The sequence below is a fragment of the Rhinolophus ferrumequinum genome, chromosome 13 (genome assembly GCF_004115265.2).
Source record: "Rhinolophus ferrumequinum isolate MPI-CBG mRhiFer1 chromosome 13, mRhiFer1_v1.p, whole genome shotgun sequence".
Classification (NCBI taxonomy): Eukaryota; Metazoa; Chordata; class Mammalia; order Chiroptera; family Rhinolophidae; genus Rhinolophus; species Rhinolophus ferrumequinum.
In genome coordinates, this window is record NC_046296.1 from 55,592,836 (window position 1) to 55,620,477 (window position 27,642).

The 27,642-nt window shown below is 35.6% G+C and overlaps 1 protein-coding gene across 6 annotated transcripts in view; it reads left to right on the forward strand.

Annotated features, from left to right (window-relative positions):
• Nucleotides 1–27,642, forward strand: part of ITSN2 (intersectin 2) — a 123,965-nt gene that overhangs the window by 67,104 nt on the left and 29,219 nt on the right. For 4 of the 6 annotated variants that reach the window (XM_033124600.1, XM_033124602.1, XM_033124599.1 and 1 more), the window contains 12 exons: nucleotides 2,067–2,203; nucleotides 4,911–5,047; nucleotides 6,223–6,320; nucleotides 6,739–6,914; nucleotides 7,243–7,387; nucleotides 9,968–10,173; nucleotides 12,176–12,240; nucleotides 13,890–14,056; nucleotides 16,670–16,715; nucleotides 16,799–16,920; nucleotides 19,504–19,600; nucleotides 20,054–20,245. In XM_033124600.1, coding sequence (XP_032980491.1) covers nucleotides 2,067–2,203; nucleotides 4,911–5,047; nucleotides 6,223–6,320; nucleotides 6,739–6,914; nucleotides 7,243–7,387; nucleotides 9,968–10,173; nucleotides 12,176–12,240; nucleotides 13,890–14,056; nucleotides 16,670–16,715; nucleotides 16,799–16,920; nucleotides 19,504–19,600; nucleotides 20,054–20,245 — 1,588 coding nt within the window. Of the gene's footprint in view, nucleotides 1–2,066; nucleotides 2,204–4,910; nucleotides 5,048–6,222; nucleotides 6,321–6,738; nucleotides 6,915–7,242; nucleotides 7,388–9,967; nucleotides 10,174–12,175; nucleotides 12,241–13,889; nucleotides 14,057–16,669; nucleotides 16,716–16,798; nucleotides 16,921–19,503; nucleotides 19,601–20,053; nucleotides 20,246–22,188; nucleotides 25,394–27,642 lie in introns of those variants that run through there. The other 2 variants (XM_033124603.1, XM_033124604.1) reach the window with 1 other exon arrangement.

Genomic DNA, 27,642 nt, shown 5'->3' on the forward strand with positions numbered 1-27,642 from the left:
TCATTAACGATTTCAGCCAATAATAGCAGCTGCTGTTTATTGAAAGCATGCTATGTGTCCAGCACTGTTGTCAGCACTTGACCTGTATTAACCAACCAATTCAGTCCTCACAGTACTATGAGGCACGCACTGTAATTAACCCCATTTTACAGATGAGGAAATGGTAAATTAACCTTTCCAGGTTTACTCAGCTAGTCACTTGACAGGGCCTGGTTCACACCTTGGCGGTCTTATTCCAGACCCGTGCTCCTCGAGTTCTTATCACTAAACCACACTGTTTCTCCACAGATTGTAACCACTATATTCTTCTTCAGTAGAATTGAGAGAAATGTGCAACAAAGAGAACTGTAGAAGCTGAGATCTGTGGAACTTTGCTGTGAATGCAGCATTTGTATTGTTACTGGCTTAAGTAGCAAGTCTTAATCTCAGACATTTTGGACATAGTCTCTGGACACCACACTGTTTTCAGATCACATGTACCATTTCAATCAAGTTTAAAAGGCTTCACTTATAACATATTTTATTTCTAAAAAGAACTAGAGTTTGGGGTTTTTTTTGGTTGGTTGGTTGGTTGGTTGGTTGGTTGGTTGGTTGGTTGGTTTAGAGTTTTGTTATGTGTGTACATAGATGCGCAACATTTTTTGTTAAAACATTCTATCTACATACTGTCTAAGAAACCTTTGCCATGAAATTTCTTGTGATTACTTTGGGTTTTTGTGGGGGTTTTGGTTTTTTTCTCTTCTTTACTCCACCCTTTTTCTACTCTCTTCTTCAGGGTTCTGTAGGTTCTAAGTAAAAGAAACTCAGCTTAAAATAGTTAAGCTAAAGAGAGTGATTATTGGAAGAGTAGTAGGACCACTGACTGCATCAGTAAAAGCTGCTGAACAGGGCAGCTCGTAGACACTGAGGAACGGAGTTGGAGATTGGTTCCCCCAGTACTCCCTCTTCCTCTACCTCCGTCTTTGATCTTTGCTTCTCTTTCCTGTGTTGACCACATTGCTACCCCTCGTGGCATCGCTTGGTACTGGGGCAGTTCCAGGGTTACCTTATCCCCACGAATAAGCTTAGAGAAGGAAAGACTTCTTTCTCTGCTCTTCGATATATATGAATCCCAGGGAAGAATTTGGGCCCAGTTTGGATCATGAGCTTATTCTTTGGACAGATCATTCTGGCAGGGAGGTGAGGTGCTGTGATTGGTTAGGCCCAGATTGAATGACCACACCTGGGTGGGAGTGGGAAGAGCACTGAATTTGACAGAGACATCAAAGCTACATAGAAGCGGGGGATTGGTTTCCTGAAAGGAAGAAGGGTGCTGTTAGAAGAACAGGGAAAGAAAATGCTGAGAAAGATAATCACAAGTTTCTGTTAAGGCACTTGCCTATATCCCACCTTTTGGTACTTTTCTCTATTTTGAGATTGTGAACTCTTTGAAGACAAAGACTGTAAATTTGGGAGTCAGACGGCCTTAGATTGGATCCCCTGTGAATCGTTATAGCACTTTGCATTGAACTAGATGCTCAATAAACAGTTGTTTATTTCAATTCTTGTTTGAAATAGTTTTCATTAATTTTGCCTCATGCAAGCCATAGTTTTAGGTAGATTTTATCTTTACAATTTTTAGTTCTTAACTAAATTATTTAATAATTGCTTCTGTGTTTAGTTCAAGATCTTGTTGGATAAAAGTTATGGGTAACTTGATTAAACTACACACATCAAAAATATGACTGAACAAAATTCCTCTTGAAATGTTATAACAAGCAAATTGTTTCCCCATTGATTTAACAGATTGCCTTTTTTTATTGAAAATGAAGTACCAAGTTAAAGAATTAGCTTGTAAAGATTCTGTGTTAGAAATGAATTAATACAAAAGTAGATGACTTTAACATGTATTTTTCCTCGGTGGCTACATGACTTAAATGTATATTGTATTCAATATTTTTTAACCATTTAGATTTTTTAAAAACTTTCAATATCTTTAGTTTTGCTTTAGGATTTTTGTCGTATTACATAAAACGAAAAATATTTAAATCAATGGCATAATTGACTTATTTTCATTTTCTCCTTAGGAACTGAGAGAAAGCTACAATACACAGCAGTTAGCCCTTGAACAACTTTATAAGATCAAACGTGACAAGTTGAAAGAAATTGAAAGAAAAAGATCAGAGCTAATACAGAAAAAAAAACTAGAAGATGAGGCTGTAAGGTAATATAGCTGATAAGTGTGTTATTCTGTTTCTATTAGAATTTTAATTTTGTTGGCCATACTAGTTTGACTATGAAAATTTAAGGGGGATAAAGTGTAAATAAAAGGATCATCCTAAGATGCTAATTAAGGTTCTAAATTTTAGAAATTCAAATCCTTCTTTTAGGGACTTAGTTTACAGTAACCAATTTTATGTCTCATTAGTGAAAAATAGGGACTTTGGAGTCAGACCTAAAAGATCATAAAAACTAAGTGCTTAATAATGTTAAGACTGAGTATAGAATGCAATGTTGGTGCAGTTCTCTTTGTACCGCTGAGATACATCAGGTGCCTCCATTTATAGCAAGGAGAAGTAAGATAGTTGTGGTGTTTGAAGCATAGAACCATTCGTTTAGAAGTTTTGCGTGATTTTTTTCTGTCAGCAAGGGCCTGTTCCTTATATGTTCCTCTGTTTCTCCCAAGCTGTCTAGTGTTAGAAATTAGTACAGTTAAATATTGATGAACCAACATTCCTTTGCCTTGGAGTAGATGAGTAATGTCCATGAAAGAATAAATAGTTACTGGGGAGGCGAGAAAGACACTACCATATAACAGGACTCTTTTCTTAATGGCTTCAGAATAGCAACTTCCGACACATTTTTATTGAGTGGCCACTGTTGTCTGTGATGCAGGTAGACTCTGGCCTACTCTTGCTCCTAGATTCCTCATATGCAATTCTAGTAGGAGATTCAGAGAGTGAAGCAAATAGCTATAATACTCTTTACTCCAAGACCCCTACTTTTGTGGCCCCTAACAAGAGATACTAGAATAATATAAAAGTACAGTTAAGTTCAAACTAAGAAGGCTTTTATTTTCTAGTTAACATGTACACAAGGGAACTCTGCAATCGCTATACAGCTAGTCACTGTCAGAATTTTCGCTTGACACATGCAAGTATCTTGATATCTCTTCATCACTGCTTACAAATTCTTTTAGGCCAACACACCTAATTAGTAACACACATTTTCATTTCAATCATCATCCTCATACATTATCCTACTGTAGTGGAGGGAAGAAATCAGAACAGAAGCACATGTAAGATCAGTCCAGAGCTGGATCTTAATACTCCATCTTGATTTATTGGCCATTTGCTCAGGTATATTCTCCTGTTGTCCAAGCTTTTGGTAATAGGTTTTCACCTGGTAGATGTGGCCTTTTGCCCTTTGTCTAGCTTCTGAGTCTGGACCTTTTGCCCTTTGTCTAGCTTCTGAGTCTGTGAGCTTTTGCCCTTTGTCTAGCTTCTGAGTCTAGCTTCTGAATCTTCCTGTTCTGGACCAGTTTGCCATCCACTAACTTATACACAAGAAACTTACCAAACTTTAATTTTATATTCTCTTAACTCTCTAGTCTTTTCTTTATCCCAGTAAATATGTGGTAAGTATTCTGATAATGGTGTGTATAATACTATGGGAATTCAAAAAAGGGCTAGATTGGGTCATCCCAGGCATGGGAGAGTGTCAGAGAAAGTTACTGAGAAAGGAGGAAAGGGAATATTGGCTGAAATTAAGTAAGTATTACAAGAGAAGCATGGCCCTCAACAGAGAGCCAGACGTCAGTCACAGAAAGGGATGGAGGAAGCGCTCTGTGAAGTGATAGAAGGAAGGCGGATTGGCAGCGGGTTGAGAGGAAGCTAGTCATGGGATAATGAAGCAGAACTATGAAGAGTAAGACAGTTTGGGGATGAGAAGGAAGGGTTGATGACTAAGTGGGACCACAGTTTTTGGAATTCTCCAGGATTTCCAAATTCCTCCAGGAATTATAGGGATAGAAACATAGAATTAAGCCAGGGTTTCTATCTTGGTGGGGCATAAATGCCTGCAAACCCCAGGGGGGCATCCAACGACTGTCTTCACTCACCTGATAGTGTGTGCTAAGAGTTGGAAAAGCTGCCAAATTTAGTGGTGACAGCTCTGCCTCTGAATCAAATCATAAAAAATATGTGCAAGGAAGAACTATGGTGAACATAGTTCTAACACTGAAACAGCTAAGTCTGGTCACAGATTATTGACCAGCTAAAAACCAAAATGGAACTTCATCATGTATCATAGAGACATGGACAGAAGCATGGACCTCTAGGAGGAAAATGCTGTTATCTAACGAAGGAAAAAGACTTTGATGTGATAATAGAAAACGTAATCTGTCCAGAACATTTTCTATTTCCACAGCAATGAGAATCCCAAGCCAGGGATTGGGTAGGATGATGGGAATAAGAGCTGAAAGGCAGTTCCTGTGCAGTATCGGGAGAGGAGGGAAGGAACTTTAGATACAATTTTTAGATTTGTTTTCTGAATAGTTTCATTTCAATTATTTTCCTCTTTTTTTCTTAGGTTTGGGAGGTTGGCTGACAGGAATAAATTTGAGGGTGTGGGAAATTGTCAGTCATATTCCCCAGCTCATCTGTTTGTCCAAGGCTCCTCTCTTAATTAATTGGTTTTCCCCATCATCCTAATACCCACTGTTTCTCCACACCCTGCTTCTAATATCTCTTTGCTATATTTATAATATGTAATAAATTACAAATATCTAATTATATAAGATTATGTATAAATATGTAAGAAATATATAACATTTCTTCAGTTTGTCAGGAGCAAGATCTTCTGTTAATATATTTATTTTGTGTAAAAAAAAGATTAAGGACATTATACAAACTATTATTTTTTATGTACAGGAAAGCAAAGCAAGGAAAAGAAAACTTATGGAGAGAAAATCTTAGAAAGGAGGAAGAAGAAAAACAAAAGCGACTCCAGGAAGAAAAAACACCAGAAAAAGTTCAAGAACAGGAGCAGAAAGCTGAGGAGAAACGATGTAAGGATAAGGATTAAAATAAAAGATTTAATTTTTCTGAGACAGCAACAAGAAAAAATAAAGATTCTGATGAGAGGCAAAAAAAGAATAAGAAGAAAAATTAAAACAGATGATAATCTTAGAATCAGAAAAAAACCTTTTTCTAAATTAAACTTGGATGAGAACTGTGTAGGCTTATTAAAACAGACTGAGGGTAGAAATCTTAAAACAACATGGCAAAAAGAAGATAGTTTTTACTAATTATGAGCAGACCATCACATGGTTTTCATAATTGAAGTGAACAGTTTTAAATATTTTATTCAAGCAGCGTAACTAAACTGTTTATTTTAATGAAACAATACAATTTTAAGTGTTTGCACATTGAAATTTTCTCAGAACATACAGTGTTTTTGATATATCTCAGATTCCATTCCTAAAATACTTGAAATATTATCATATCTCTATTGGATGTACAAACCATTAAATACTTATTGATGATACAATGTGCTGAAAATTTTATAAGCTAAAGCATTTATTCTGTAAATGAACAAAATGTTTTTAATCTTACCTGTTTTTAATCTTATGTGAGCTCTTCTACTGATTTTCTGTTAGAACCATACTGATAAATGTATAGATCTTTCTTCAGTCAACCCTGTTTATTTAATCTTCTCATTTGTGACCTCCCTTTTTGTGCTCTTTTTCCCTGTTTTGACTTCACAGATCAAACTAAGCCTCTTTTTTTTTATTAATTTCAGATGTACAAAACAACGTAATGATTAGACATTTACATCCCTCACAAAGGGGTAACCCCAACAAGTCTACTACTCATCAAACACCATACATAGCTATTACAGTACCATTGATTTCAAACTAAGCCTCTTGCTGCTTACTTCCCTTCCACTTTGCACAACTTAGCCTTCACCACTCCCACACCCTTCCTTAGGTCCCTGCACACCCTGCAAGTTATCTCTTTGTTTTACTGCCTCCAACTTTACTTAAGATGAATATCCTTGTTTGCTTTATTATTGACTCTATGCCTAGTCAAGACATTTAAATCCTAACAATGTACAGATGGATTTTCATTATACTGTTTGATGCTCTGTTTTTTCTTTTTGATTTTAAGAGCTTTTCATTGAATCATAGCAAAGATGTGTATACATGAAAGTAGCAAATACTGACAATTATCTTCTCTTAAGGTGAGCCAGCTAGTGCTTTGGTGAATTATAGAGCATTATATCGCTTTGAAGCAAGGAGCCATGATGAGATGAGCTTTAATTCTGGAGATATAATACAGGTAGGAAACGAAGTCTTTTTTTCTCATGAATAAGCTAAATACAATGTAATATATTACTTTCTATAATATAGTAGTCCCCCTTATCTGCAGTTTTACTTTCTGTGATTTCAGTTACCCATGGTTCACCATGGTTCAAAAATATTAAATGGAAAATTCCAGAAATAAACAATTCACAAATTTAAAAATGAATGCCATTCTGAGCAGCATGATGAAATCTTGCTCCGTCTGAGTGGGACATGCATCATCCCATTGCCCACATGTCCACACTATATTCTACCCACCCGTTAGTCACTTGGTAGCTCTGGGTTATCAGAGTGACTGTCTCAGTATTGCAGTGCTTCTGTTCAAGTCTGCATCTCTTTCCATTATAAATGTGTGGCCTTCTAACCACTGTTAACCCTTCTTTTTGTTTCCACAGGTTGATGAAAAAACCACAGGAGAACCTGGTTGGCTTTATGGTAGTTTTCAAGGACATTTTGGCTGGTTTCCATGCAACTATGTAGAAAAAATGCCATCAAGTGAAAAATCTGTGTCTCCTAAAAAGGCCTTACTTCCTCCTTCAGTATCTTTATCTGCTACCTCAACTTCTTCTGAGTAAGTTTTTGGCTAACAATGGAGTTTCTATAGCTCTGCAAATGTGTGAGTACCTAATATGTATTTACGAGTATGTCAAACTGCTACTTAGTCATATTATAATCTGAGTCAAGTATAATCTATTGGACTCGCTAAAAGTACCTTTTGTTCCAAATTTAATACTGAAATTTAGTAAATTAAAACATACACTAGTAGTTTGTTCATGAATTCTTTTTTTCCACAATTGTATTTAAACACAATGTATATTATATACAAGTTGATACTTTAGTAGTACTTCATTAGATTCTAAACAATTAAGTATATTTATATCAAAGTGTTATATTTACAGATCACTTTCTTCAAATCAACCAGCAACGGTGACTGATTATCAAAATGTATCTTTCTCAAACCTAACTGTTAATACATCGTGGCAGAAAAAGTCAGCTTTTACTCGCACTGTGTCCCCTGGGTCTGTGTCACCTATTCATGGACAGGTACGAATCTTTAATTTTTGTGTGAATTATTCTTTGACATTGTTCCTGATTTATATAGAATAGAGAATGATTTATGTGGAAAATAGAATGAAGATTTTTGTACTTATTTTTTTGTTCTTATTCCCATGTGAGGTGAAGAAATTGTTATATCATTACTTAGAAGTTTCTCAACAATTCATTGTCATCGTTTCAAGTTGCTAGCAGCTAAGATTTCTAAGCTCAAAATACCATTTTTACAAATCTTATTATAGTAGTCTTAATTTGTAGTTATTGTAAGAAGAATTTTGGGCTTGGGGGGGATTGTTTTGTTTCTTAAATAAGTCATATGTGTAGAAACTGTGTTATATATATTTAGCCTCTTGTTTAGATGTAACCATTGCAAGCATTATGACATTAACATTATTAAAGAGGAATCGCAGACTTTATCAGAATAGAGTTCAACGGATTTCACCTTCACTGAGAAAATGTTATTGCATGATCATAGGTTCTAGGCATTTTATTATGTGCTAGAAATTTAATGGAAAAAAATCCCTGCCATTAAGAAGTCATACATAATCTAATGAGATAGACATATAAATAAATAACTGTAAAGTACGAAAAGTATTGTAATAATGGTATTCTACTACTCAAAGCTTTAAGTAGTAGCCAGCAGATAGAGCATCTCATTCAATCTGTGGGAATTAGAGCAGGCTTCACTAAGGGCAAGGTATTTGAGGAAAACCTTTGAAAATAAGCAAGATTTCACCAAACAGAAAAGGGAAGTTATTCCTGTGAAAAAGCAAATTGGGGAAAGTCACTGCGGCGTGTTAACACAAGGATTTTGCAGGAAATAAGAATTGCTGATAGTGTGGCTAGAGTACAGGATTCATGGAGACAAGGTTCAGAAGTGAAGTTAGAGCTAGAAGGTGAGGTTTATTTGTGAAGCGTTTAATACCATGCTAAGCAACTTGGCAGTAAAAAGCCCCTAAAAGTTTTTAAGAGAGGAGTCCAAATGCATATTTTAAAAAGATAACTCTGACAATTATTGTATAGAGGCCAGATTGGTGGAAGAAAGTAAAGGAAGAAGACCAGGCAAGGGAGGGTATTACTATTGTAATACTTCGCTATTGCTAAGTAACAAGAGCTGATGTGGTGAACCCATCACAATAATGAAAATGTACAGAAGAAGAATTGAGTTTTTAAAAGTATTAGGGGTTGACATGAAATTGCCAATCCATTGAATGTGGGAAGTGAGGAAGAAGTTGGAGTTAAAGATACTTCTTCAGGGTCTTTAGCTTGAGTAACTGAAAGGGTGGTGATGTCATTGTCTTGGCTAGGCGCGGCAGGAGGAGAGGGTTTGCTGGGTTCTAAACATGATTACAGTTTAGACTTGCAACGTAGGTGTCTGTGTGAAGGACATCCTGGTGGGAAGGCCCAGTAGGCAGTTTGATTGACAAGTCTGGAGCTCAGGAGATAAACTACCATTAAGACACAGATTTGAGAAGTCATAGGCATAAATGAGATTATATAGGGAAATCATGTAAAACAGGAGGGGAAAGGGGCTGGACCAAAGAGAATCCATCAATCACCAGAGAGAGAGCTTCAGGAACTACGAGGGCTTTAGTGTGATGTCAGCAGTGCGCAGAGATCAGAGAAAAGAAGAGTTTGGGAGAAGCTTTTAACTTAGATGTTATCAATGACTTGTCAAGAAGTGGGTCAGTAGTATGATAGGTGCAGAACCTAAATTAGAATGGATCGAGGGGTGAAATTGGAAAGCAAGTTTAAGACTGTTCTTTCTTTAAGAAATTTGGAAGTAGAAGTACCATGTTTCCCCGAAAATAAGACCGGGTCTTAATATTAATTTTTGCTCCAAAAGATGCATTAGGGCTTGTGTTCAGGAAATGTCATCCTGAGAAATCATGCTAGGGCTTATTTTCCAGTTGGGTCTTATTTTCAGGGAAATATGGTAAGAAAAGTAGAGAGATCGAATATTCAAGAGAGGGCCTTCATGATGTTAGAAAATATGTTTCGAAAATGGGAGGGCATAATAGAAGATTTAGAGCATAGGGAGAAAGAGGTTAGCCTTGTCAACCAAACAGAACCTCTCCTTCCTCTGAGGGAGGAGGGAAAGAAAGTAGAATGGATAACAATTCGAAAAAGAGACTTGGAAAGCAGAAACGTGGAGGGAAGCTGAGGGCAACCACACTTCCGTTTCTAGTGGAGTAAATTGAATCCACTACAGTGAGGAGACAGCAGGAAGCTGGAGGAGAGAAAATGCTTGCTGTAACTCTTTCCCTTTTCGTTTGTGCTGGGATATATGAAGGACCCAGTGTTTGCCTTCCATACCAGTGATACTTAGTGCCAACATGTTTCCTTGAATGTTAGGTGTTCAGGCCTTAACAGAAGACTACTCAGATGGTTGTCTGTCATACATAATTTTAAGTCAGTAGCTTAAGGTTATCTTGAGTCACCATTGGTAATAAGTTACCACCACACCAGACTGGTCTGCTGTTTGAATAGTAGGTATGTTATGTACAAGGAAACAAAAAGCTTGGTTGTCATTGTTTTGTTGTTTCTAATTTTGTGGTTTTGTATTCACAGGGACAGGTTGTACAAAACCTAAAAGCACAGGCCCTTTGTTCCTGGACTGCAAAGAAAGATAACCACTTGAACTTCTCAAAACATGATATTATTACCGTCTTGGAGCAGCAAGAAAACTGGTGGTTTGGGGAGGTGCATGGAGGAAGAGGATGGTTTCCAAAATCTTACGTCAAAATCATCCCTGGGAGTGAAGTCAAACAGGAAGAGTAAGCATTTATGTGTTTACATGAGGTGTGGATGTTGTTTTCACTAATGAGTCAGCCATTGTATGACTGGCTGTACAATAACATAAAAAGTGTATGCTTCAGTTTGAATACCAGACAGGTCATTCCTATAGTGGAAAAAAAGCATAGTTCAGATATTTGTACCCTTTTTAGGATATCTTTTATTCTAGTTATTTCAGATTCCTAAAGTTTCCAAAGTACTGAAAATTTTGGATCCATTGCGTTCTTTGTACCATCAGGTCGTTAGCAAAGATACTCTTCATTTCCTTTGCAGCATTTGTCCCTTGTTTACTGTGAATTATCAATATTTAAATAAATCTTTACTGAGGGCCTCCCCTTTGCCAGAGTGGGGCATTCTGTCCCTGGGCCTCCAGAGTTCCTTGAAGGTCATTTCTCTTACTGCTCATAACAAACTGTGTTGTAGTTATTCACTTTCTTACCCATATCCCTTATTAGATCATAAGCTCCAAGACTGTGGGATCCACATCTTTGTTTGTTTTTCAGTTTTTCCATGACTACTGTAATCTTAATGCATAGTAGCTGCTCAGATATATCATTAGTTCCGTGAATAAGGAGAGGAGTAAATGAATGAACAATCAAATGAATGAACTTTGAAATGAACAAAAAGCAAAAACTAGATAAGGTCTCTGGCCTTTATTTCCCAGTCTGTAGGGGAGTCAGGTCATTAAACATCTTTAATACAAAGAAATACGTATTCTATTATAGCTATAGGTAACTATCTTGTGTTTTATGTGGAAGTTGATCTAAACGGAAAAACAATCTGATTTAACGAAAAGGAACTGGTATTTGGAAATCAAGAGGCTTGAGCTCTGATCCTGCTATTTTTGCCAGGCTGTATGGAATATGGAATAACCTACTTGCTCTTCAATTTTCTAATTGATTCAATAAAAAGAATACACTAAATAATCTGTAAAAACCCTTTCAGTACTGAGATTCTGTGTATTAATTTTTAGTTCAAGTGCAGAAGTTCACTTTTCAGACTGATACCGGGTTTTAGATTTAGAAGTGTGTGCTGAGAACAGTGACAACAGTTACATGTGTATGCTGGCACTGTGCTGGCCCCTTTACAGGAACTAGCTTCTTTAGAGTCCATAACATTTTACAGAGAAGAAAACTTACTCACAAAGACTTAAGTTTAAATGCTTTTTAAAGGGCATTTTTTCTAACTTCTCATTCAATTACTGAATTTCTCTAACAGATAAGGCATGTAACTTGAAAACCTACAGTAATGGAAAATTCAGCCCTAAACAAGGCAGTGCATTCAGTTCCTGCCATGAGCAGTAAGGTTCCACTCTGTTTCCCTCACTGTATAACTGCCTCACTGTATAATTATTCACAGGGCCTGGGAAGCCCGGGAATATCCTACGCATGTCTAGTTCTTAAACTCGACAGTCTTCCAGAATTTTTAAAAGTTCCCTGGGTTAAATAGGAAATTAAAGCTATACCTGTCCTGAAATATAAAAATAAAGTTCTATTATTTTTTATTGTCTGGTGTTGATCAGCTATATATATGTGTATATATATATATATATATATATTTTTTGAATGTGCTCTAAACAAATAATAAAATTTATATATAGCCCTTGTTTTTCCCCAAACTCAGCCATGCCCCACAAGTGCTTTACCAAATAACTCCCCCTTTACCAATGTACTTGTGTCTTTTAAGTTCCTTTAGAAAGGCAAAATATCACACATTTGGAAAACTGTTTATAAATCATGTTGAAATTAATATATTAAAAAATTTAGAAGTTTGTAATCAGGCAGTTCTTAATCCACTAGGATGTTGTGTATGAGAATATTGTTAGCCTGTGTACTGAGACAATATTTAGATTAATTTAGAAAGCCCTAAATGAATGCACTGCTAATGCCTGTTGTATTCATCTGATACCTTTGTTTTTTGCTTGTTGATGTGCTTTTTTGTTTCATTATTGTTGCTTTATTTGTTTGTGTGTTTATTTGGCAGACCAGAAGCTTTGTATGCAGCTGTAAGCAAGAAACCTACCTCTGCAGCCTATACAGTGGGAGAAGGTGAGTTTTTGACAATTTGTAAATTAAATGGGAGTCACATTAGCTACTGACAATTACCTGACATCCCACAGTTGTTTTTCTCCCTGCTTCTGTGTCTTCAGTGTTAAAATCAGGTTAGGAAAACCTACCCCTTGCCTATTCCAAATGAATATTGAAGATATAGAAAAAACATGGCTGAAAATACTTGGTATTTTTAGAAAATCAGTATTGTAAAAATTCACCATAGACTACCTTGATATATAAGATCATAAATAAAAAGTATTGCAATGAGATAGCATGATGGTTTTTGTTGTCCTGTTATTATATATCCAGATTATAGATGTTTAGGATGTAAGGAAATTTTAGTACATTCAGTTGTTTACAAATTGCATTTTCATTACAGTGTACCATATAAATCATTAAGTAGGATTTAAAATTAGGATATACTTTATTATAAATATACAAAGAAAAATTTTTATAACCCTTTGAGTTGTTTATTTTAATCTGGTTAATATGCTGAAAAATGAAAGATTGTCTAATCTCTTTGCAGACTTTTTTATCAATAATTACATAGGTTTTTAAATAGATTATATATGTCCATTGTAAAATTAGTTGAATAGTTGAAGTACATTTTCTATTTATATTTCTCAAGAAAATCAGTTTAATGGTAAATTAAACAGTTTATTCAATATCTACTACATTAGAGATTTTATGCTACAGCCTGAAATATGCACGGATGAATAAAACAGCCTCCCAAGTGCTCACCATAGAATGGGTAAAGTAGGCATACATTGTAATAAATTCTGTAATGAGTGAAAAAATAATTTTGAGTGGGACCTATGAATCCACAGAAGTGGCAATGTTGAAGACCCTAACCAATGAGTCGGGTCTTAACATAGTGACAAAGGAAGAGAAAGCTCTTGTGGGCGGAGGGAATGGCATGAACCAAGTTATCGCTGTGAAAGGTTAGGGAGCTCCAGGTCACCAGTGTGACAGGAGCCAGAAGTTTACTGTGGAATGAGTGTTGTGAAATGAGCCTAGGAAGGTAGTGAGGAGCATTTTGGAAAGGACCTTGCTTGTTGCAGCACATCCAAACCTTGGTATCGTTTTTTGTTTTGTTAAATCAGTTAATTTCAGTAATACTGGGAACTGAAGTCATTCATTATCAAATATGTATTGAGCATTACTCCATGCCAAGCACTAGGCTAGGAGCTGGGTCATTGTGAAGAAATTTGGCCTCCAGTACTGATGTCGACTGAACATTGGGCATTTCCATAACTGTGTATAAAAGAATTGAAGAGAAAAGAACTTAGCAGATTAAAATATATTTCATGTAAGAAGGTTAAAAAAAATCTTTTCATATTGATACTATTTATAATTTTGGGGTTATTCTGTGAGAGGATGATGATGATGAGATAATTGGGAAAAAATCCCATGGTAAAGCTTTATGTTAAGTCAGTCTGTTTCTAAGAAATTACTAAATTGCTTCATTCCTTTTTCTAAACATCTCTTTATATTAAGTTTCCTTAAGTCACAAAATTTTCTACAGTGTATTTACTCAAGATTTTGGCGATTAGCATAATTTTTTTTTAAACTTCTGTAATCTTAGTGGGGTTTTTTTGTTTGTTTTTTTTGTTTGTTTGTTTGTTTTTTTGCTTTGTTTCCTACAGAGTATATTGCACTTTATCCATATTCAAGTGTAGAACCTGGAGATTTGACGTTCACTGAAGGTGAAGAAATATTGGTGACCCAGAAAGATGGAGAATGGTGGACAGGAAGTATTGGCGATAGAACTGGAATTTTTCCATCAAATTATGTCAAACCAAAAGATCAAGAGGTAGAGTTATTTTGTATAGAAACAAAATCATTACATCTTGTTCATCAAGATTCATACTTAAAACAGACTCATGATTATGGTTTTGGTCAGGCTATTTTGGTTACAAGGAAACCACTTACGATAGCTCCAGTAAAAGAGAGTTTATTATTAGGGATCCTGTTAGAAAGATAAGGGAGACAGGATTTCATGAAATTCTAAGAACAAGAGCCATAGGTAGGGCTGGCCTTATGATAACTGAAGTTAGGAAAGGGTACCAAGTTCGGGGATGCTTCCAAGGGACCACCTTGAAGGATGGTTAAATCTTTAAGGCTCTGACGTTAATATCACCTAGTCCACGTTCTGAGTTCCTGCTTCTTTTCATCCTCCCACTAGCATGGTGTAGTGAAGCAATTCTCAAATGTTTTGGTTTCAGGAAATTTTTACATTCTTAAAAATTACTGGGGACTCCAAATGAGTTTTTTTTCAATATACGGGCTATATCTAGTAATATTTTCCATATTAGAAATTAAAACTGAAATTTAAAAAATATTTTTCATTTAAAAGTAGCAAAATTAAATCCATTGAATAGTAACATAAATAACTTGCTATTTATGAAAAACAACTATGTATTTTCCAAAAAAAAAGTTTAGTGAAAAGAGTGGCATTGTTTTATATTTTTGGAAACCTCTTTAATGTCTGACTTAATTGAAGAGAGCTAGATTCTTATATCTGCTTCTATATTTAGTCTGTTATGATATAGTCTTTTGGTTGAAATATATGAAGAAAATTCAACTTCACACAAATATATGAGGAGAAAACAGAATTATATTAATAACATTTCAGGTATCTGTGGATATTCTTTGATGCTACTACACCAAAACTTGACAAGTGTTAAATTGTTATAGGTTAGTTGCAACATGGAATCTGAAGCCATATATGTGAACATTTTTTGTTGTTACATTAAAATTCACCAGTCTGTTTTATACATTTTGAGTGAACCTTTTACCTATGCATGGTATAATAACATCATTCATTGGTCATTTGTGAAATATTGAATCACTGAGTTTTGCAAATATTTCCTGTCTTGACACATTTCATTATATAATATTTAAAAAATCACATTTGTTAATATCACTACTGATCTCATAGAAAAGTCTTTAAGCACTTTAAAGACTGTCAGAAACTGTCAGGCTTATGGTGGTAGACACAAGTTTTCCAAATTTTTAGTTTTCCCTTGAAAGCTTGAATTTTATCATTGGCAAAAATCTCATGAGCCGCTTTCCTTGAAGTGACAGGTTTATTTCATTCGTCTTTGAGAAAATGTCTGCGAAGTCCCAAGTCTGAATAATTCATTGTCGTTTTTTTCAAATAAAAATGATGTTCCATGAAAAACTTAGTTTAGCTCACAATTTAATCATACAAGTACTTTTCCTTGAGACAACCCATGTACTTCAACATGCAGCAGAAATGCTTTAGGCACATTTCGTGTAGTCACACAGAACTTTTAAAAGATTTGTACTTGAGGATTAAGATTAATAGGTTTTTTTACTGCTAGATCAAGGACATTCTTAAGTGAAACTGGCTTTGTTTGTCTTACTATGAGCACATGGCTGTGAAGAATACTATGACTATGAGTATAATTTGGCACCACTGCCATGATTGGTACTAAGGTATCAGCAGTTTTGCCCACCAGTATAAATGTCAACACAGTGAAAGAGGAAAATAATGTCTTAATACTATTATGAAAATAGTTTTTACCTCCCATACCCCTAAGAAGGAGCTCAGGGATTGCCTTCCGGGGATCCACAAACTATGTGTTGACACTACCTGGGTTGACTTCTGGCTCTCCCACTTGGAGGCTAGGGGATTTTGGACAAATTACATCACCTTTCTTTGCCTCAGTTTCCTACTCTGCAAAATGGGGATAATCATAATTATGTAACAGTGTTGTGAAAATTCTTTAAGTGAATATATGTAACATTCTTTTAATGGTGCTTGTTACATAGTAAGTGCTCAGGCACATAGTAAGTACTCTTGGCTACCATCAAATTTGCTTCAGTACTTTTACTACAGTTGTGTCCACTAACAGAAAAAGAATTTAACCCTTTCCCTTTTTCTTGTTCACATTCCTAAAAAGAAGAAACAGGGTTAGTCCAACTTATCCTATAAAGTCAAATAGGTCATAGTTGCTAGGGTATGGATTTTTTGTTCTTAGGTTCAGGAGGATCATAGCAAAAAATAAATAAATAAATAAAAATATAAACATTGCTCACATATGCCATAACATATCCAGGCACGTGGGTTGTATGTGGTGCTAACCCCATTGATAAATGGGGTGTATTTGGCCTGGATAGTCACATTTAACATTCAGGGAATTTTCAGAAAATGAACTTTTCCTGTTGAATCAGTGTATACTAACATCAGCTTATCTATATTGTGTTCAGTTAGCAGACTAGATCTCCCATAAGTGTTGGATTCTTAACTTATTTGGTCAATGTAAGAATAATTGTCATTTGCTCTTCATTCAAAGAAACAAGAATCCTGGGAATTAGAAATCTCTAATCCCTAATAATATTTGTACTTTTGTATCTGGATTGTCGGAAAATGGTAAAACAGTGTATCTTTTCCTTACAGAGTTTTGGGAGTGCCAACAAATCTGGAACATTAAACAAGAAACCTGGTATGTATAATAATGAAATGAAAAAGATTACTAAAGTGTTTAGTAGTCTTGAATTCAAAGTTTCTTGTTTTTCTTCTTTTCAGAGATTGCTCAAGTAACTTCAGCATATGTGGCTTCTGGTTCTGAACAACTTAGCCTTGCACCAGGGCAGTTAATATTAATTCTAAAGAAAAATGCAAGTGGGTGGTGGCAAGGGGAGTTACAGGTAATAATCTTTAAATAATATGTATCAGTTTGTTATAATAGTCATGCATGCTCATTAAAAAATAAAACTAATAAAAATTTTAGATTACCTATAATCAAACTACTTGGAAGTAATCAATATTAACATTTTAGCGTATAGTATTTCTCTCTAGTCTTTTCCCTGTTCATTTTTAGCACAGTTGAATTGATACTATAAATAAAAAATATAAAGAATAATTCTCTCTAAAGACATAATTGTTTTCCAATAATACCTGCTTTGATTAAACCACAGGTCACCTTCTTAAAAGAAAGCATAGCATCATCTTTGCCTGGGATAACCCCAGGCTTGCAATTTAGTCTCTAGGAGAAAAAATATGATCCAGGCTGCATACTGAGAAAATACTCGCCATTAGACTGTCCCCCCGCTCCCTCATGGTCTTACATTTTTGAAACATCAGTGCAAGGAAAAGCAATACAGGTATAAATGAGCCTGTTTTTTTTCCCCCTAAAATGTTAACAGAGACATTTGTTGCATATGTTTTGATACAAAGAGTTCTTTTCTCTCTACTCAAATTTCCTTGCTAGTTAAAAACTAAAGAGCATTTTTTAGGATTAAAAAATGAGGAGAGAAAAATAAATAAATAAATAAGAAACCTCCTGTTAAAAAAAAAGATGATGAGAGGTATAATAGCTTTATTTTTATGTAAGATTGATAATATGATTGTAATAAGGAGATTAAACATAGCTTCATTCTTGCATATCAGTCTTACGATTCCTCCAGAACAGTGGATATTCAGAATTCAATGTCTTCTTGAATAACCCCTGAAATTCCACCTTCTGATTTGCTTTGAAGACTGACCCAACTAAGTCAGAATCATGGCTTTCCAGAAATTTTATTTGTGATCTCCTGATTAATTATTAACAAAGTCCCAAGAGGTGTTTACTATGGATATACCATTTTAAGTGTTGACTTGAACTTATTAGGAGAACTCTAAAACAGTCTTTTTAGTTTATAAATATTATTTTAAAAAAAAAACATATGAACCAATCACAACGTTTGAATTTATCTGGATCATGATCCAAACAATAAAAACATTTTTAAATTATAATTTTTCAAACAAAAAATATATGTATATATTATTTTTGTGAAATATGCAGAGAACACTGAGCCTGAAAGATCTCCAAATAGTCTTCTATAAATAGCATTTTCAGCAGCACTTTGAGATTCCTTTTGAGTCTTCCAGTTGTTTCATATTGACTAGGGAGGCCAGTGCAGGATTCAGGGCTCCACAAGACCACCCTTACTTGTGATACCAGTTGTAAGTTCGGAGGCCCCAAGGCCCACTCTGAGGTTCAATAATTTGCTAGAAGGACTCACTGAAAGCCACAGTAGTCCCCCCTTATCTGACTGGCATATGTTCTAAGACCCCTAGTGGATGCCTGAAACCGCAGACTACTGAACTCTATCTACATTTACCATATTTTTTCCTATACATACATACCTATGATAGTGTTCAATTTATAAATTAAGCATTGTAAGAGATTAACAGTAATTATTAGTAAAATAGAACAATTGTAACATACTATAATAAAAGTTAATGTGAATGAGATCTCTCTCAAAATGTCTTACTGTACTGTACTCACCTTTTCACTTAAAGGAAGCATTTTGTCGCTTCTCTCTGGCACATCCGAATTGCCAGAATCACTGCTCTGGCGCTTTGGGGCCATTATGAAATAAATGAGGGTGACTTGAACACAAATACTGTGATACCGTGACAGTCGATACGATAAACTAGACGGCTGCTAAGTGACTGACAGGCAGGTAGTGTACACAGCGTGGATACACTGGACAAAGGGATGACTCCTGTCCCGGGTGAGACGGAGCAGGATGGCGCGAGATTTCCTCATGCTACTCAGCATGCAACTCAATACTTGCGAATTATTTATTTCTGGGATTTTTTATTTAATATTTTCGGACTGCAGTTGACTGTGGGTAACTGAAACTGTGGAAAGCAAAACCGTGGTTTAAGGGGGAGCTACTGTATACTCATTGTAACATTTTATTGCAGCAAAAGGATTTAGGTTAAAATTAGCCAATGGAAGAGATGTATGGGACAGAATCAGGAGGGTTCCAAACACAGAGCTTCCAATTGTCCTCTCCCAGCAGAGTCATGGATAGCCTTAACCTCTCCTGGCAACAATACCCATGGAGTATCGCCAAGCAGAGAAGCTCACTTAAGCCTTGGTGTCCAGAGTTTTTCACTGGGCTCTGTCACATAGACATGGTTGGCTGCCTACAGGTACATGGCTGAACTCAGTCTCCAGCCTCTCCAGAAGTTGGGTTCATACTACATGACCCAGAGCACCCACCATAAATCATATTGTTAGACTCTTTGGCATGGTCAAGGCTCCCCTAAAACACTCATCAGTCAGGACATTCCAGAGGTGTAGGGATTGCCTCCTAGGAGCCAAAGGCAAAGGCCAGACCTTTCTTTGGTCAAGGTTTACTTCTTTACTACATAGGTAGAGTTTTTCTCACTGTTAGTTTCTGTCTCAATAATTGGTTTTAATTTCATCTTTCATATTCCTTTTGCTAATTTTACAGGCCAGAGGAAAAAAGCGACAAAAAGGATGGTTTCCTGCCAGCCATGTTAAACTTTTGGGTCCAAGTAGTGAAAGAACTACACCTGCCTTTCATCCTGGTATGGAATGGGTTAACTTGCCTTTCATCTGGGAGAAGTTTTGTTAAAACTCACCAACTTCTTAGAGTAGCTTACTCTGAAAAATATGACCTCTGCCTAAAAGTATGTTATAATGAGAACTTCTTTTCTAAAAAATTCTGTGTAGAAACAGCCAGCTGTTTAGTGATACTTGAACCATTTCACTCCATACAATTTTCAAAGTGGAATTACTGTACTATCATATTCAAAGTGAAGCAGTTCATTTGGATTTTTAACTGCAGTTTGGAGATTCTTGTTTTTGTAAAATAGGGATTGGGTAAGGAAGGGTGGGAGAGAGCCACTGAAGGGAAATTTTAGGCAGGCTACTTTTAACACTTAGTATTAGAGTAATTTAAATCCTAGGGGAATTTTGACTTGTGGTCCTTGTGGGAATAATTAATTTGTTACATTTGTTGTTTTGTTCTTTTTCTGTAGTGTGTCAGGTGATTGCTATGTATGACTATATAGCGAATAATGAGGACGAGCTAAATTTCTCCAAGGGACAACTTATCAATGTTTTGAACAAAGATGATCCTGACTGGTGGCAAGGCGAAATCAGTGGGGTGACTGGTCTCTTCCCTTCAAACTATGTTAAGATGACGACAGACTCAGATCCAAGTCAACAGTGTGAGTAATAGCAAACTTTTTACCTCTCGACTAGTGCAAAAGTTTTAATATGCAGCACTGCGTTTATTATTGTTCATCAGATATTAAACTCAGTTACAAATGATACATTAATTTAATGTTTAAAGTAAGAAAATGCAAAAGGAAACTTTTCAGAAGATCAAAAGTTATACTGCTTTATTTTAAATACTTTTTTTCTTAGCTTCAGGCCTTACTATTAGACTGTATCTGAAAATTGTATGATTCTTCTGTGGGTTCTTTGGTATGAAAGCAGTCTATACTGCAGTTTCCCTTTACCACCATGCTGTTTCAGCATCCAGTAATCTTTTTCAGCTTAATAAAGAGTAGCTAGTAATTTCCTTATTTACTATTAAGAATTACCCTTTTAGTATACAGGTGCTATTAATTTTGCCATCTTCCCATTTATTTCCCACATATTTACACATTATCCAGGTTAGAAGAAAATTTAAAACCTGTTTAAATTGTTTTCAAAACTGTCATTAGGTGATTTTTTTAGAAGATACCTCATCCATAAGAGATATATAAATCAATATCTATTTCACTATTTTTGGAACAAGTCTCCAGATCTCAAAAGTGTGGTATCTGGTGTTACATAAAATTACCTCTTGGCAATTACCCAGCCTTTCTTATATTTGACAGTAAACATACATTAATAATAAATTAAAGAATAAATAGTACTTGAAAATAGTTTTTACCTTTATAAAATGGATTCTACTTTTCCCCATCCTTTTGATTTCTTTGTGTTTAAAAAAATACATCATTCTTGTGAAATTATCTGAAATATTTAGCCTTTCATTTTAATTTAATTTCTGAGAACATATAATTGGTAACCCAGCCAAAGCTGAGATATGATTCAGTGCAAGTATTATGAATTTATTTTATACTATAATTTTGAAATATTTGTGCATTATTTTCACTTCGGAGCTTTATCCTGGGAGAAGACTGTCCTTTAGAGAAAGCAACTAAATTTCCCAATTTGGAGGTGAGAGGAGTCCAGTTTTTTATGGTTTGAACAGTCTCGAAAATTTCTCAGGGTTTCAGGAGAAGTAGTAAAGAAAATTACAACAACTTGGGTTACCTAAATGAATGACCATTTTAAGCTCTGCTGATGGCTTGACAGTTCTTAGTGCTTGCCAGTTTATCTTATCAGATAGGAATACCTGAGGTGCCTGATAGAGGAAGAGACTTTTCAGACCTACTGGGTCTGGAAGATCTTTGGCTTTGGCTAGTGATTCTCGGCAGCATTCCAGTGTCAGCACATTTGGCTTCTATAGTGTCTCTGATGTCAATTGATGGTTTTCCAAATGTGTTTTGTTGTTGTTATTGTTGTTTATCTTGTTTTCCAGTGATGGAACACTTTTTTCCAATTAAGTCTTCTATAATAGGGAATATAAAGAACAAATAAAAGCTGTTCCAATTAAGTCTTTTTTCCAATTAAGTCTTCTATAACGGGATATAAAGAACAAATAAAAGCTGTTCTAAAGGAAAAACAGCCAGGCATGTATGAGTCAGTAAAAACCAGTTAGATTTTAGGTTATCATTTGTGTTTCTTGGGCCCTTAGAAGTCTTATTATCATTCTATTATGCAATTAGGATACAGTCATGTTCCACATAAGGACATTTTGGTCAACGACAGATTGCGTATGTGATGGTGGTATACCATATAGCTTAGGTGTGCAGTAGACTATGCCATCTAGGTTTGTGTAAGTGCACCCTGTGATGTTCGCACAACAACAAAATCACCTAGTGATACATTTCTTATAACGTATCCCCATCGTTAAGCAGTGTGTGACTGTATTGTTTAAAGGTTGAGAATAGTAATAATTCAAATTTATTTGGTTGATGTTGCATGTTATTAGTCAGATTTTTTCTCACCCACTTAATTTGCTTTCTGTTCATTTTATTCCTCATTTTTCTTTTTATAGGACCCAATGTTGTCTTCCAGTGTGAAAGCACCCCAGAGACCCACTATCCAAGTTTGACTCTAGCGTGGAGGCAGGGCAGGCAGCCCTGATCAAATATCTCTTACACAATCCATTCACTTCATTTGAATGTTAGAGCCACTTGTGATTATTTCTATGTGTTTCTAACTTACAGTTAAAATTTATTTGTAACAAATTAAAGGATAGTGGGTCTTTGTGTGGCTTTCCCTGCTGTTCACTCTGGCATCTTTTAACTTTGTTTTTAATTTGGTAATTGTAGGTCATTAGCGTGCACATTGAGTTTGCCCTTACGTGGTGGGAATTCAAACACACAAAGACCCACTATTTGCACAAACTATTCTTGCTGGTGTGGAATGGGTTGCCATGCTTTTTTAACGTTATTGCAACATGTATATTCATTACAGAATTCAGATAAAATTTGCTTATGTTTTGCTGTTATGTTTGATCTAATCCTAATCACAGTGAGCTCTTAAATGGTTCAATATGTGATTTGTCCCCAAATATGCACTGTTTACTTTATTAATTTCTAATATGCCGCGATTCAGTATTTAAGATTGCAAAAGGCCAAGAACTGGAAATAATGTTTTCTCTATTTTCTGTGTATTTTGGGGTGGGAGCAATAATGCTTTGGGGGCGCTTTTCTTATCTCATAAGAGGAAAGTGACCTGCCCCATCCGTATGTACAGAGTGGGATGTGTTTCCTCTGTTTGAGGTGCCCAGGAATGGCCCTGTACTGGGGTAGTTCCCTGGGGACCTTTGTATGCTCTGGGCTAATCCTGCAGCAGTTATTTGTTACTTCTTCACTGATGACCTAAAAATGTATTATTTTTGAGGAATGAAAGGCTCCCATCATTGACGGTGAAATATGAAACCTTTCCTAGCTTAGAGCATTTATATCTATAATATATTTCAAAGTCAATGTTACCTATTTTAATTAGGTGACTACATGTCCCAGATCACAAAAAGACACTGGTCAACATTGTTCTTAATGTATTTAGTAAAGATCATAAGGAGTCCTTGAAGAGTTTAAATGCCCCTGAAGCAGGCATACAGACTCTGTCTAGTCACGAATGAATTTGAGTGAAGGAAAGATGTGTGAGAGCTGTTGTTCCTCTCTGTCCATGAAGCTGCTTTGAGGCCAGAGACTGACTTTATCATCCAGAATTTTCTGGCTGTTATCTATTCTTCAACTGCATTGGCTACTTTGGCATAGGATTTTACTTGTTTTTCTTGTATGGAAAACACTTTAAAGATAATAAACATTATAAACTGATAAATGTGAGAATACTTAGCTGAAACAAAAAAGAGTTTTAGTGGACAGTATTAAACTGTATTTGAAAATCAAAGAAAAGTTTATGCAATTTAAAATGTTTACAAACTGCAGTGCAATCTACTGTTTATGAATGTCAAAGTAGTATCAGGAAAAGTGTACATACAATCACAGAGTCCTATTTCCTCAAGAGTTCTTTAAGAAGAGTAAAATACAGTTTTATATCTCTGAGTTTAAGTTAGAGGCATATTTTGTGCAATATTTATGTTACTGTGCCTACACATTATGAATAAATCATTTCAGTCATACATTACCTAAATCTTAACTTTTTACAACACTTGAGAAAGAGTCAACAGTTTAGTTAGAACTTCACAAAGGTCAAATGTCTGTGTTTCAAAATACTTCCCATTATTGGAATGTGTGCTGATAGGTATGTGTACTCCCTGGGGTCGGTATTTGTAGTTATTAGACCACCTCAATTTTCAGCATTTGGCATCATCGTGATGCTTTTATAGGAAAGCAATAATACCACTTTACAGGTGGGCTAACAGATTCGTCTGCAGTCACTAAAGGACACAGTACAAAGATTGACTCCTTGTGAGTTCAGCTGATCTTCCAAACTGCGCAGATTACTTGGTCTTGCCTTTTATGTTCTGAACTTTCTGCTTTTGCGCCCTTTTTGGGTGCAGATTAAGGACAGTTAGTTTAAGTCCATTTTAAACCCTGAGGTTAGAAATCAGACCACTGCTAATTAGCCGCATGATCTGGTATAACATTTTCTCTTTATGATTTTGCATTTGGACTTATACACTGATAAATTATTTCAAAGGTATTTTTATAGCTCAAATCATTTCACTTTTACACTGATAAATATAGATTATTAAGAATGTCATTCAAGTAGAGCTTAGCATCTGTAATCAATTTGAAAATAACGTATTCATCAGGTACCTATGGACTGAATCACATAATGGCATATTTATGCTGAATATTGGTCTGGAAAACATACTTGCTGTATTTACTGAAATACCTCTCTTTGTGTAGGTATTTTGTCGTATATTTGAGAGAAAGCTAAAAGTAAAGTATGACATATAATAATAACCTGTCCTTAGAAGTGCATGCAATACCTCGTATTCAGCCATGTATTTACTCTCTTCCTCTTCAGTATAAGAGGCAGCTTTCACTTTGCTTAGAAAGTAACATTAGAAGGAAAGAGTTTATCAGGGACACAGAATTTTAAAATGGGAACACAATGGAATAAATCTGAATTCTGTAGGAGGTAAAGTTTATTTAAAAATTGTAATATGTGATAATCATTTTAAAAGTATGTGATTAAATCTGATGGGTTTTCCAGCAATGAAAAAATCAGTTCTAAAACCAAAGCTGATTTTTTAGAAAAATAGGAAAATTTAAATCAACCCATTGTAGAGTTTCCTCTAAAACTTTATCTCAAAGAGTTATGTAAAAATAATAGAACTATTAAAACGTTGTAACTGCTATTTTAGTGTTTTAAAATACAATGTGAATACTGATAGTTTAAAATAAAGAAAGTGGGGAAAGTGGAGAAAGAAATGCCAACCCCTGTCCAAAAGCTTTATTTGCCAAATTTTCTTAGAATGAATTTTACCAAGTTACAAATCCTTGTAAATAGAATCTATAATGGAAATACTGAGAGTTTTATCTAAAGTGGCATTGTTGGATGCTGCTGTGATGCTACTGTAATGTAATAAATTATTAAATTGTTGCAAAGTGCTGTTTTTTGCCTTAAACTTTTATTTTGTGTGTCTTGAAAACTATAGTGTTAAGGGTATTGAGATTGTGCAAATGCTAGGCACGCTCGGCATGAGGTAATCTGTTTTTATTTTTACAAAATTGTAATATAACTATGCAAGTGTGTTTATTAAAAGGACACAAACTACATTACTTGTATTGTGTATTTCTTTGGAAGCATTCTTTAAAACTTACTTTTAATTGTTTCTATGTAGTCATGATTGAATTGCTTTGGAATTTCTCTCTGTCCTTAATGTAGTCTCTGTGTACAGGTCAGTTCATTGTTTTATATCACAGGGGGCAAAATAAATTTTTAAGTGGTCAAGGTTGAAGTAGTTTTATCTGAGACAATCATATGTATCTCAAAAGCAAAAGAAATTTTGATTTGAAGGTAAAAGAAAATAGGATCTAGGATAATAATAAACTACTACAATTTCTACTCCAACTTTTTTCTAAAATGATTGGAAAGAACTTACAAGTTAATATTCATTGCAAATGTAGTTAAGACATTTTTAGTACAAAATAAGAGTATATAAAAGATACTGCAGTGAATGCTTGGGTGCACTAGAGTTAAACAGAGTATTACGAGATGTGGTCAAACAATACGGTGAATGTTTAAATATTGCAGTAAAAGACATAAAAATTTATTACAGTAAAAGATACATTGCCATTAATCCCCCTCAAAATACTCCCCTCGCTTCAAACACACTTCTCCCATCGTTCCTGCCACTTTCTGAAGCAGTTCTGAAGTTTCAGAAGTCCTCTTTCGTGAGTGTCTTTAGTTGCGCCGTCATGGCTGCCTCCATGTCCTGAATTGATTCAAAATGTTTACCTTTCGTAGTCATTTTGACTTTGGGGAAGAGCCAGAAGTTGCATGGTACCAGATCTTGTGAAGAAGGTGGATGAGGACACATTGTAATATTTTTATTTGACAGAAATTGCCAAACCAGGAGCAATGTTTGACATGGAGCCTTTACATTGTGATTACAAAATATGGTGAATGCTGCTGCTGAGTGCCATCCAACCGAAAGGCAGGGATCTTCGATACAGGAAGCGGCGCATGGAACCTTAGTAAAAGTGTGTGACAAGTTTCAACTTGTTCAGTGCAGTCAGTCAGGTGTGAGCTACGGTTGAGAGAAGGTGTGTTTTAAAGTGTGTCGTAAATCATCTTACATCATGACAATGCTCCATGTCACACATTGCTTCTGGTATGACAATTTCTGTCAAAAACATTGCTGTGTGTCCTCATCCACCTTATTCACCAGATCTAGTACCATGCGACTTCTGGCTCTTCCCCAAAGAATCAAAACGATTCAGGACATCGAGGCGGCCATGACAGTGCAATTAAGACACGAAAGAGGACTTGCTTCAGAAAGTGGCAAGGATGATGGGATAAGCGTGTTCGAAGCAAAGGGGAGTATTTCGAGGGAGATTAATGGCAATGTGTCTTTTACTGTAATAAATTTTTTTAATTTAAACATTCACAGTATTTTTTATCACACCTCGTACACTTAAGTAATCAAGTTGGTTTTACCTTGAGTGTAAAAAATATGAATCAAAATGCAACCCATCCATCAATGTCTGGCATAAATAACCTCTTTCCAAAGAAACCTTTCCTCGTCTCTGGAAGGTCGTTCAACTAACGTGTATTGAGTATTTGCATAAAGCCAAGCAGTGTACTAAGTTTTGAGAATATGAAAATGAGCATCATATGGTCCTAGCCTCAGGGAGTACCTAGCTCTGTGAGAGGACCAGGCACATAAGCGGATAATTATAAAACAACATGCTTAGCACAATGATAGGTATTTCCTGGACACCAAGAGTACAAAGGAGGAATATGTAATTCAACCATAGATTGGTGAATTAGAGAAAAGATTAGAGAAGGTAACCTCTAGATCCTAAGATAAGTAGGAGTAACCAGATTGCAGGGTGGGGTGGTGGAGAGTATGATAAAGACAGGAAACAGCATGGGTGCAGGAGGAGAGGTGTGATGATAAGCAGTTCCTTCCTGTCAGAGGGGACTGCAAGGCCTGGAACAGTGAAAGTGGAGGCTGGGAGACACCAAGGGCTAAGTCACATTCTCTAGCTTGGCTGCTCATTGGGATCACCTGGGAAGCTTTCAAAAGATACTGATGCCTGAGTCCTGATTTAAATGGCCTCAAGTGTGCCCTGGGCTTGGGGATTTTTTTTATAGCTCCCCAGATGATTGTGATAGGAAGCAAAGTGGAGAAAAGGTGATGAAACAGAGTTAAGAATTGTTTCTGAGGAGAAATTGGCAGGAGTTGGGGATTGGTGGGATGTGTGCAAGTGGAAAAGTCCATATCTTGGTGACAAGGTGAAGTAATGGTGCCACAAACTGCAGTAAAGAATCAGAGATCAGGGGAGAAGATGAGTTTGGT